The 12,500-nt window shown below is 34.3% G+C and overlaps 1 protein-coding gene across 4 annotated transcripts in view; it reads left to right on the forward strand.

Annotated features, from left to right (window-relative positions):
* LOC145254557 (peptidase inhibitor 16-like) overlaps positions 1-12,500 on the forward strand; it is a 398,175-nt gene that overhangs the window by 231,200 nt on the left and 154,475 nt on the right. For all 4 annotated transcript variants that reach the window (XM_080113089.1, XM_080113088.1, XM_080113087.1 and 1 more), the window contains exon 2: positions 10,792-11,007. In XM_080113089.1, the coding sequence (XP_079969215.1) occupies positions 10,792-11,007 (216 nt within the window). The remainder of the gene's footprint in view (positions 1-10,791; positions 11,008-12,500) is intronic.

Consider the following 12,500-nt stretch of genomic DNA (forward strand, 5'->3'; position numbering starts at 1 on the left):
TAAGGCCCGTTTAAGGTATCCTTATCGAGCTCTCTTCAGCCAATATTCGTCTCAAGGTATATTGTTCCATCTCCGGTTGTTTTTAAAGAAGGTGGTCTTTACTTCCTGTTTTGTGGTGTTCTTTCCCGATAGTGCTCAACCACTAGGCTATTGGTATTTACCGTAAATTCCTGGTGGGGGCGAATATGATTAGTTTTTTTGGAAAAAGAATTCCAGCAGTGCTCAATTAAAAGGAAAATCCAAATTTTAAGAGCGTACTTATATTTTGTGTACAGAAAGTTGTTAGTTGAGACAGGTTCAGCCAATATTCGTCTGAAGACGAATATTGGCTGAAGAGAGCTCGATAAGGATACCTTAAACGGGCCTTATTATCGGGCTTGAAACCGACGGTACCAATGACCTGTCTCAACTAACAACTTTCTGTACACAATATATATATATATATATATATATATATATATATATATATATATATATATATATATATATATATACATGTATGTATGCATATGTATGCATGTATATATGTATATAACAATCAGAATAATATATAGAATTCCATTCCGCGTAATGATGTCTGACCTTAGAACATTTCCGTTTCATATTTTTCGTCAATTGTCCCCAGCACTTTTGTTTGTTTTGTCCATTCATTTAAAAACCGAGACAGCATGAAATAATTCCATCGGAATAACAAAGCTAAACATTCCACACGTGATTTTTTTTTTTTTACCGTTTAACAGACTAAGTGTTAACAGACTAAGTGTTTTACATAAACCCAATTATAAAATACGAAACGCTGTCCTCCCCAATACACCCGGTGACACTTCACATATATCTCTATCTCATTCCGTTGTTTTTTTTTTGGGGGGGGGGCTAAGAATGAAGTGTAGTACCTCCTGTGATACTGCTATGCCTCTTCTTTCTCAGTCAGCAAATAAAAAAAAACAGTGTTTTTTTCTTGTTACACTGCGGAAAGTTTTGGAGAATCTGTACTAATATGTTTGACGAAAATGACGAATATAAATATTAAAGAATGACTATCGAATATTAAATAGCTTGTTAACAACTGGAGTATTAGCTCTGATCTTGTACTACATGAACTGATCCTAATTTGTGACCTTTGATGAGTGTGTAGTCACCTCTTAATTAACAACCCAATTCTAACTCGAAGTTGTAGTATCTGTCCGAGCCTCATCTTTGGGTTTAAATTATACTACCATCTATTTAATTGTTTCGCCATGAGTGCAAGATAAAACAGATGGTCGGTTTTTAATGTAACGAAAATCCACTTCCGGAATAACGGCACTTTGCGCTAGAAGAAAAAATAAAAGTGATTGAGTCTAAAAGTATCGCCCTTTACCGATCGAGGACAGAAAATATGTGGACTATCTGAACAGCTACTACACTCTGTTCCTAGACAATGTCTATCAGCTTGTTTATGGAACGAAACAATATCCGGAGATGTACAGATACTTACATCATCAATAAGAACTTGATGCCTAACAAATTTTCCGAAAAATGATTAGTAAAATTGACATTATATGGTCATGTGTGCCATTTTTCATATAGTAATTAATCACTATTACCAAAGGCCAAAATCCACTCGATGACAGGGGTTAATCAGATTGTCAGTTTTTAATACTATAAGAAATTGAAATTGGTGAACGGAATGAAAAAAATGGTTATTTTAGAGGATCATCTATGAAACACTTCCCATCCAAACATTATTCATGTAATTTTGTTTTGTTTTGTACGTGCTTATTGTTTTATTCATATTAACAGTAGTGCTATAAAGAGTATTAATATGTTTATACAAAATGACTTCCTCCCCCCAAACCTAAAAAGTGTAATAGAGCAGGGATGCAAATGACCAAGCCGTGTGCGAAATGACGTCACGGCAATGGAAATTATTATATAAAGAAAAACATGTCCGTGTGCGCAGGCCGAGGATCAGAATCATGTTAAGGAGGACAGAGATAGAAGTGCAGGTTGAGAACAACAGTTTTGAACAAGAGACAAGTTCTTCCAAGGAAAGTACCCGGAAATAAGTATCGTTGTTTCAACGGGAAAAGTTAGTCGAGTTTTTCTTTGTTGTTGTTTCTTGCGACAGTGTTTACAATGTGTTGGGCTTTTACATGTTAACACGTGTAAACGTGCGTAACGTTACACAAGGGCGACTCTAAAACACAGAACCAATATAAATTTATTTTTATTATTGGAATCCTTTTTTAAATGAGTCATTTATTTATTTTTATTTATTTTTGTTTATTCATTTATTTATTTATTTTTATTTATATATTTATATATATATTTGTTTATTTATTTATATATTTATTTATTTACTTATTTATATATTTATTTATTTATTTTTATTTATTTATATATTTATTTATTTATATATTTATTTATATATTTATTTATTTATATATTTATTTATTCATTATTTATTTATTTATTTATTATTTATTTATTTATATATTTATATATTTATTTATTTATTTATATATTATTTATATATTTATTTATATATTTATTTATATATTTACTTATTTATTATTTATTTATTTATATATTTACTTATTTATTATTTATTTATTTATATATTTATTTATTTATTATTTATTTATTTATTTATATATTTATATATTTATTTATATATTTATTTATTTATTTGTTTATTTATTTATTTATTTATATATTTATTTATATATTTATTTATTTATATATTTATTTATTTATTATTTGCGAACCATTATCCTCATCTTCCAGTTTTTGTTTCACAACGTTTCGGCCGACTATTCCTCTGGCCTTCGTCAGGTGGTAAACTGCGACGGGATCGGAATGCTGAATCTCTTAACTGTATCCGCATTAATTACTGCCTTCCATAGTTGTCATCTCACCACATTTTTGGCCACCTACCACCTGACGAAGGACAGAGGAATAGTTGGCCGAAACGTTGTGTAACAACAACTAACAGATGAGGATAATAGTCCGCAAATAAATAAATACATAGCAACAATATAAATATATATGTTCTAATTCTTTTATTCTGATTTTTTATCACCCCAGTGTAATTTCATTACATTAGTGGCTTAACACGAATTGCACATTTGATTTCGACATTCAACAACAATCATCGTCCAGTATGATTGCGCACTAGTATCTTATGATATTTAATATCCATTTCGTATTAGCCACGGGAAATCGAGGCCCATACATATCTCTTGCGAACTGATTATCTCCAAATTAGCTTCTCAACATAAACGCGTGATTTTGCTGAACCAATCAGAGTTTTGTGTATCTCAGCGCCCCCTCTCTATTTTAATACCTAGCACGAACACATTACGCCAGTAAACAATAAACGAAACACAGCATCTGTAGAGTGTTTGTCAAGCTTGCAAGGTTTATGGACTTCTCTTCTGACATACGAGAAGCGCATGGTTGGTTTTCCTTTGCGTTAAAAATCTGTTGATGCTTTAGGACTGTTGTAGCTATAGTCACTTACAATATTTCTCCATGTTTGATGTTCTAGAAAATGTCAGGATTCAAAATCTGTAATATTTTATCCGTGTCTTAAGGTTGCATTTTGCCCCGTTTTTTACTGAGTCCGAAATGCGAAAGAGCTTGTAACAAAAATAAATAAATTGAAATAGAAAAAAAATTATAGTTTACAATCTATTTATTATAAAATGTTGATATTGTTTTGTTACAATTTATGCCTCATACATACAGTCAACGCCTCAAAATCCGCTGTAAGGAACGAAAAAAGAAAACCATTTCTCATTTCAATCGTTAATCTAGCTCTGTTTTTTTTTTTTTATTAATTTTCAATTCTCGATCGACAATGTAAAATCAGGGACCTAAGCTATATATTCCGCATATCATGCACGCAAGGATTCATCATAAACCTGATGAATTCTAGCGTGGATGAAACGCGGATTATTCTGTGTAGCTTAATTGCCATATATATCTTATAACTTATTATATCTATAATATAAAGCTGAATGTCTGTGTGTCTTTGTGTCTGGTCACGACGAGGCAACTTCCATGGCCTTTTGGCCAAGATCAAAGTGTAGTATCTGTTCCGGCAGATACTGCAAGCTATGACTAGCTATGACTAGCAAAGACCAGATGTGGGGGCAACCTCACATGCCTGACCATTAACCAGCTCCCATTTCCCACCTCTCGGAAGCTGGTCCCCTTTTTCCCTTCCCCCTCCCTTCACTCCTCACATTAAAAATCGGCCTTGTGCCTAATTTGCTCGGTGGGGGAGCAAATAAACACCATCTGTTCCGGCAGATACTGCAAGCTATGACTAGCTATGACTAGCAAAGACCAGATGTGGGGGCAACCCCACATGCCTGACCTTTAACCAGCTCCCATTTCCCACCTCTCGGGAGCTGGTCCCCTTTTTCCCTTCCCCCTCCCTTCACTCCTCACATAAAAAATCGGCCTTGTGCCTAATTCGCTCGGTGGGGGAGCAAATAAATACCATCTGTTCCGACAGATACTGCAAGCAAAGACCATATGTGGGGGCGACCCCACATATAAGACCTTGGTCAATGTAGGGGCAACCCTTCATACCAATTGTCACTATCCAGCTCCCCTACTCCCCGGGGAGTTGGTCCCCATTTCCCCTTCACTCCTCACTTTAAAAATAGGCCTTGTGCCTAATTTGCTCGGTGGGGGAGCAAATAAATACCATCTGTTCCGACAGATACTGCAAGCTATGACTAGCTATGACTAGCAAAGACCAGATGTGGGGGCAACCCCACATGCCTGACCATTAACCAGCTCCCATTTCCCACCTCTCGGGAGCTGATCCCCTTTTTCCCTTCCCCCTCCCTTCACTCCTCACATTAAAAATCGGCCTTGTGCCTAATTTGCTCGGTGGGGGAGCAAATAAATACAAACTTCCATGGCCTTCGGAACAAGATCAAAGTGTAGTATCTGTTCCGACAGATACTGCAAGCTATGACTAGCTATGACTAGCAAAGACCAGATGTGGGGGCAACCCCACATGCCTGACCATTAACCAGCTCCCATTTCCCACCTCTCGGGAGCTGGTCCCCTTTTTCCCTTCCCCCTCCCTTCACTCCTCACATTAAAAATCGGCCTTGTGCCTAATTTGCTCGGTGGGGGAGCAAATAAATACCATCTGTTCCGACAGATACTGCAAGCTATGACTAGCTATGATTAGCAAAGACCAGATGTGGGGGCAACCCCACATGCCTGACCATTAACCAGCTCCCATTTCCCACCTCTCGGGAGCTGGTCCCCTTTTTTCCCTTCCCCCTCCCTTCACTCCTCACATTAAAAATTGGCCTTGTGCCTAATTTGCTCGGTGGGGGAGCAAATAAATACCATCTGTTCCGGCAGATACTGCAGCGTTGACTAGCAAAGACCAGATGTGGGGGCAACCCCACATGCCTGACCCTTAACCAGCTCCCATTTCCCACCTCTCGGGAGCTGGTCCCCTTTTTCCCTTCCCCCTCCCTTCACTCCTCACATTAAAAATCGGCCTTGTGCCTAATTTGCTCGGTGGGGGAGCAAATAAATACCATCTGTTCCGGCAGATACTGCAAGCAAAGACCAGATGTGGGGGTAATCCCACATACCTGACCTTTAACCAGCTCCCATTTCCCACCTCTTGGGAGCTGGTCCCCTTTTTCCCTTCCCCCTCCCTTCACTCCTCACATTAAACATTGGCCTTGTGCCTAATTTGCTCGGTGGGGGAGCAAATAAATACCATCTGTTCCGGCAGATACTGCAAGCAAAGACCATATGTGGGGGCAACTCCACATATAAGACCTTGGTCAATGTAGGGGCAACCCTTCATACCAATTGTCACTATCCAGCTCCCCTACTCCCCGGGGAGTTGGTCCCCATTTCCCCTTCACTCCTCACTTTAAAAATCGGCCTTGTGCCTAATTTGCTCGGTGGGGGAGCAAATAAATACCATCTGTTCCGGCAGATACTGCAAGCAAAGACCATATGTGGGGGTAACCCCACATATCAGACCTTGGTCAATGTAGGGGCAACCCTTCATACCAACAGTTACTATCCAGCTCCCATTTCCAACCTCTCGGGAGCTGGTCCCCCTTTTCCCTCCCCACTCCCTCTCTCTCCACATTAAAAAACGGCCTTGTGCCTAATTTGCTCAGTGGGGGAGCAAATAAATACAATCTGTTCCGGCAGATACTGCAAGCAAAGACCATATGTGGGGGAAACCCCATATATAAGATCTTACTCAATGTAGGGGAAACCCTTCATACCAATTGTCACTATCAATCTCCCCTACTCCCCGGGGAGTTGGTCCCCATTTCCCCTTCACTCCTCACATTAAAAATCGGCCTTGTGCCTAATTTGCTCGGTGGGGGAGCAAATAAATACCTTGTGTGTGGTCACGAATAGGCTCCTATATGTTGACTATTTTATAAAAACTGATTACATATAATGATAGATGTATCGAGACACAGGAATGGGTATGTTTGATCTGGCAGAACGGTGGTTAATTAAAATTGTGGGGTCTGCATTCGCGCCTGGTCCACAAAGTATGGAAATAAAAATTGAAAATTAAAAAATAACAAAAACATTTACAAGTGTTTTTGATATAGATGTACATAATAATACTTTGATAAGTATGTTTTAACTTAAATCGGGATGGTATAATAAAATTGTGGAGTCTGCATTCGCGCCTGGTCTCCATAAAATGGAAATAGGCACAAACTTTAATAAAGACTTTTCATATCTATCTGCGTAGGTATACTTTGATAATTATGTTTCAGTTTCAAGAAATATGGTATAATAAAATTATAGGGTGTTCGTTTGCACCTGACCTCCATAGAATGGAAATATGTCACAAAGTTTAGCATGGTATTTTAATATAGATCGACAGAATATTGTGATAAGTGTTTCAGTGTCAACAGGTATGGTATAATAAATTATGGGGTTTATCTATTTTATTTTTACTTTCATCATATTTTGCTTTGGTTTTGATACCCCCAAATTCAACCCAAATTTACAACCCTTCCTTTTCATAACCTATCATACTTTCATAAATTAGAGTCCATTTTCTGTAGGCTGTTTTTGAACCCAGTCAACGACGGGTACTTTTGCTAGTATATATATATATATATATATATATAAAGAGAGAGAGAGAGGGAGAGAGAGAGAGGGAGAGAGAGGGGGTTAGCACGAAACTATATTTAATTCGTTTTTGTTTTTGTCTATTAAGGAGGTTGGTGTTCGGTTAACACTATTTGGGAGATATGAGATAAAATACTGTTTTGTTTTGAAATCCTCAAAGCATTTTTTCATGGAAAACAACGGACGATCGCTAAGATAATATTTAATGCACACACACACACACACACACACACACACACACACACACACACACACACACACACATATATATATACATATACATACAAACCAATTATATTTTTTTAATTTGGTATAAAAAGAAACAGCGTAAACGTTCGCTGCAACTGGCTTGAAAATATAATTTTCATTTTTTTTACTGGGAGTCACCACTTATCAACGCCCGAAGGCCACTCGAGGATACGTGTTCATAAATGTAAAGGTAGTAGTGTAATAATCGTTAATGGTGTCAATTGGGTAGAATTTAATTATTCATGGGATGGCTCTAAAAATCTTCTTTATCATGGATTTGAAGGTTATTATGTTGTATGCAACCGGGAAGCAGGCCAACGGAACAGTGTTCAACAGGCGAGAAGTTCTGGGAAAGAAGCTTTGTTCATGGAATCTGTGTTTAGATTTAGGCAAAGTTAGAAAGTGGAGGAACTCGCATATAGTGGTTGTAGCTTGTCGTGTGTTTTTTGTGAAAGTTTAGCAAGAGGAACGATAGATTGGAGTTCAGTCGACTACTTGCCATAAAAATAATAGAGAAGAGAGTGAAAATCATTGTTCAAGTTGGTGAACTTTCCGGTGTTTATAATACTAACTTCTTTATATTGACTATAACTGTTTATAATACTAACTTCTTTATATTGACTATAACTGTTTATAATACTAACTTCTTTATATTGACTATAACTGTTTATAATACTAACTTCTTTATATTGACTATAACTGTTTATAATACTAACTTCTTTATATTGACTATAATTGTTTATAATACTAACTTCTTTATAGTGACTATAATTGCTTATAATACTAACTTCTTTATATTGACTATAATTGTTTATAATACTAACTTCTTTATATTGACTATAACTGTTTATAATACTAACTTCTTTATATTGACTATAATTGTTTATAATACTAACTTCTTTATATTGACTATAATTGTTTATAATACTAACTTCTTTATATTGACTATAACTGTTTATAATACTAACTTCTTTATATTGACTATAACTGTTTATAATACTAACTTCTTTATATTGGCTATAACTGTTTATAATACTAACTTCTTTATATTGACTATAACTGTTTATAATACTAACTTCTTTATATTGACTATAACTGTTTATAATACTAACTTATTTATATTGACTATAATTGCTTATAATACTAACTTCTTTATATTGACTATAATTGTTTATAATACTAACTTCTTTATATTGACTATAACTGTTTATAATACTAACTTCTTTATATTGACTATAACTGTTTATAATACTAACTTCTTTATATTGACTATAACTGTTTATAATACTAACTTCTTTATATTGACTATAATTGTTTATAATACTAACTTCTTTATAGTGACTATAATTGCTTATAATACTAACTTCTTTATATTGACTATAATTGTTTATAATACTAACTTCTTTATATTGACTATAACTGTTTATAATACTAACTTCTTTATATTGACTATAATTGTTTATAATACTAACTTCTTTATATTGACTATAACTGTTTATAATACTAACTTCTTTATATTGACTATAATTGTTTATAATACTAACTTCTTTATATTGACTATAATTGTTTATAATACTAACTTCTTTATATTGACTATAACTGTTTATAATACTAACTTCTTTATATTGACTATAATTGTTTATAATACTAACTTCTTTATATTGACTATAATTGTTTATAATACTAACTTCTTTATATTGACTATAACTGTTTATCATAATAACTTCTTTATATTGACTATAATTGTTTATAATACTAACTTCTTTATAGTGACTATAATTGTTTATAATACTAACTTCTTTATATTGACTATAACTGTTTATAATACTAACTTCTTTATATTGACTATAACTGCTTATAATACTAACTTCTTTATATTGACTATAACTGTTTATAATACTAACTTCTTTATATTGACTATAATTGTTTATAATACTAACTTCTTTATATTGACTATAACTGTTTATAATACTAACTTCTTTATATTGACTATAATTGTTTATAATACTTACTTCTTTATAGTGACTATAATTGCTTATAATACTAACTTCTTTATATTGACTATAATTGTTTATAATACTATTTTGTGTTGTACTTTTTATTTTATTTAACCAGTACATCAACTTTCGTCTGATCATTTAATGCTGAGAATCATTTCTATTTATTTAATTAAATTTAATTTTTAATTTTTGTTTTCGGAGTTACTTGTCTTTAAGTCTCTTTAATTTGTCTTGGAATCGTTTGCCTTCAAAAAGCCATTTTTATACCATTTGTTCATTGAGCAATATATTATTTACGCCCGTAAAACATTTTTGTTTGTTGAGATCTTGTATTATATTTTCAAGTATAGCATTATTCATAACGACGCGAATGTCATGGATGTAGGTGTTATCGAAGATATTGTATTAATAGCATTGCCCGTTTAACATAATAGTAAGAATGTTCGCTAATGAGCTGGGGTACCATCGCCGGTCGAGCTTAAAATATAGCACGTGATACCATCTTTTTCTAAAGACCTAGTCTATAAGGGAAGAGGCAAGTGGTAGGTGGAATAACCCTGGCAATTCAGTGGCGCCCTCCCCTTTATCTTTATGTAACAGCTAATGAAAAGAGAGCTTTCGAATCGCTCTCGACTATAGTCGCTCACTTATCTTGAATTTAGTACCATGGACTATGATTTTGTTTTGCTTGTTTTCTGCTCTTGAAAACAATTTAGAAAACTGCGAGAAACTCATAGATTTGACAGGACAATACTAACCCTAACCCACTTTGTATTTTATTTATTTCATGTTTCTTTATGTTCGGGATTTTTAGTATTATAATTTTACATAATTTTCTGTAGATTCTTCTATATAAATAAAACAGCAGTTTGTATGTATGTGTGTGAAAATATTTAACCGATGAACTCTTAAACTACAAGTCACATAACACTGAAAATAAAAGGAAATAGTAATCATACAAAAATCTATCGATGGAGTTAGTGCAAATGGAAGAGAGCACGGCGGGAGCGCTAAATATTTTGGTTTCGATTCTAGTCGATGGCAGCCAAGTAATTTTTAAACTTTTGAATTCAGTACTATATAAATATGATATTCAATAGAGAATTGTATCGGCATAAATTAAAATATATTTAAGCGTATTTTACGACTAGGCATGACTGAGCGCCAACCGCTATAATATAAATAACATTTCACCGAAACGTTTGCTGTTATTTAAAGTAGTGTAGCCAAATGTGGTATCGTGGTGATTGTAATTAGTTAAGAAAACGAACGACCCCTGATCGTGAACAAACTTTTGAGACTGAATGCTCAATTCTTTTTTTGTTTTCATAAAGGTAATAGATAAAATCATGAATTAATTCTTTAATTAATTATTTTGCTTCCGTTTTTATAGGTTTGGGATGACGGATTGAGTAACGCTGCTGAGACGTGGTCAGTTCCTTGCAAATATGGCGTATTTGACGAGGATCTCGGACAAAATATGTATTACGAAACAAACAAGAACCACAGCAAGGAAATGATGAAGTCAGCCGTGAAAAGCTGGAAATATGAAGCTGAAGATGTCATCAACCCGAAAGGAATGTGCAAAGAAGATTGTGCCAAGGCTCAGGTAAGATTTTTCGAATTAGTTTCCGATTTTAACGTACGAAACTTAGATCAAATTGAAACAAGAACATGAGTCAATTACACTTCCGTCTGACAACGTAAGGATAAGCTTCGTCTTATCATTATTTTGCACGTCGATCACTCGTATCAAAGTGCATTAAATCCATATCTTATATTTAGAAAATCGGAAGTTGACATCTCATCAAAATTTCGATCTTAAGTAAATTTTTCGAAGTTAAGATCATATAAGATGCAGTACTTCATTGGCTACATTATGGGCCAAGTAGCGAATCTTTACTCTGAACATAACCGAAGTTATCGCCAAAAGTGATTATGACCTCTCACCTATATATCCCAAAATTAAATCAATTCTAAGTTAAATTCATTGATATTTTAATCAAGTTTAGTAACGATTGGTCAAGCGACGTGAATCCTAAACATACGCAAATAAACAAATTCGACTAAAAACGTAACTTCCTGAGGAAGATAATAAATATTTAACGTCAAAAATTTTCTACAACGATTTCAACTCATTTGTACATGAAACGTTATATCATCTAAGAAGAACTTGCTGCAAAACTGTGTGTCAAGAATTTTGCTCCAAGACTCAGGTAAGACATTTTGAATCAGTTTCTGATTTTAACATACGAATGAAATTAATACGAAAAACGTTCTGATATAGTTGGTTAAAAGCAATTTGAAACAAAAAAATGATATCCTGGCAAAGTAAGAACGTAACAGTCTTATCTGAAACTTAATTCTCCATATTTTATGCAGTATTTTCGAAATCATGTCATGAGTAATGCTGATAATTAAAAAAAAATATCAAGCTGAAATTATACTGATTACTTTTATTAAAGAGCATAATATTCATATCTCATATTGAAAAATCTGAAGTTTAAATTTCACTAACATCGAATTATTCAAAATCGATATCATATAAAATGTGCGACTTCATTGGCTACAATATGGGCCAAGTAGCGATTCTCTACATTAAACATAACAGAAGTCATTATCAAAAAATGCGACTTTTATTATTTCTCTGATCGTGACCTTTCACCTAGATATTCCCAAATTACTTGCAAGTTAGACCACCTGGATGGTCACATTCAATGCTACCAGGATTAAGTTTCTTTCCTTCAATAATTACAGGAAACCTTCTCAACACCAATAGCTATGGCTAAAGATACATTATCTGAAAGTACTTATTTCAAACTCCACGGATTAACGTTCACAGGAAACACGAATTGGAGCAGATACATTAAGAGCATTGCCAGGGCCGCTGCGATGAAAGTGAGCTCTCTCTGACGTGCTAGAAAGTTACTTACGCTTGAAAGTATCCTCTACAAGGCCACCATTCGCCCATGTATGGAGTATTATTGCCATTTTTGGGCTGGTGCATCTACTACTTATCTCTCGCTCCTGGACAGGGTTCAAAGGAGAGTCGCTAACCTGATATGTCCTTAACTGTCATTTAAGCTTCAATCTCTGTCCCAT

The sequence above is a fragment of the Euprymna scolopes genome, chromosome 30 (genome assembly GCF_053919585.1).
Source record: "Euprymna scolopes isolate OS-2025 chromosome 30, ASM5391958v1, whole genome shotgun sequence".
Taxonomy (NCBI): domain Eukaryota; kingdom Metazoa; phylum Mollusca; class Cephalopoda; order Sepiida; family Sepiolidae; genus Euprymna; species Euprymna scolopes.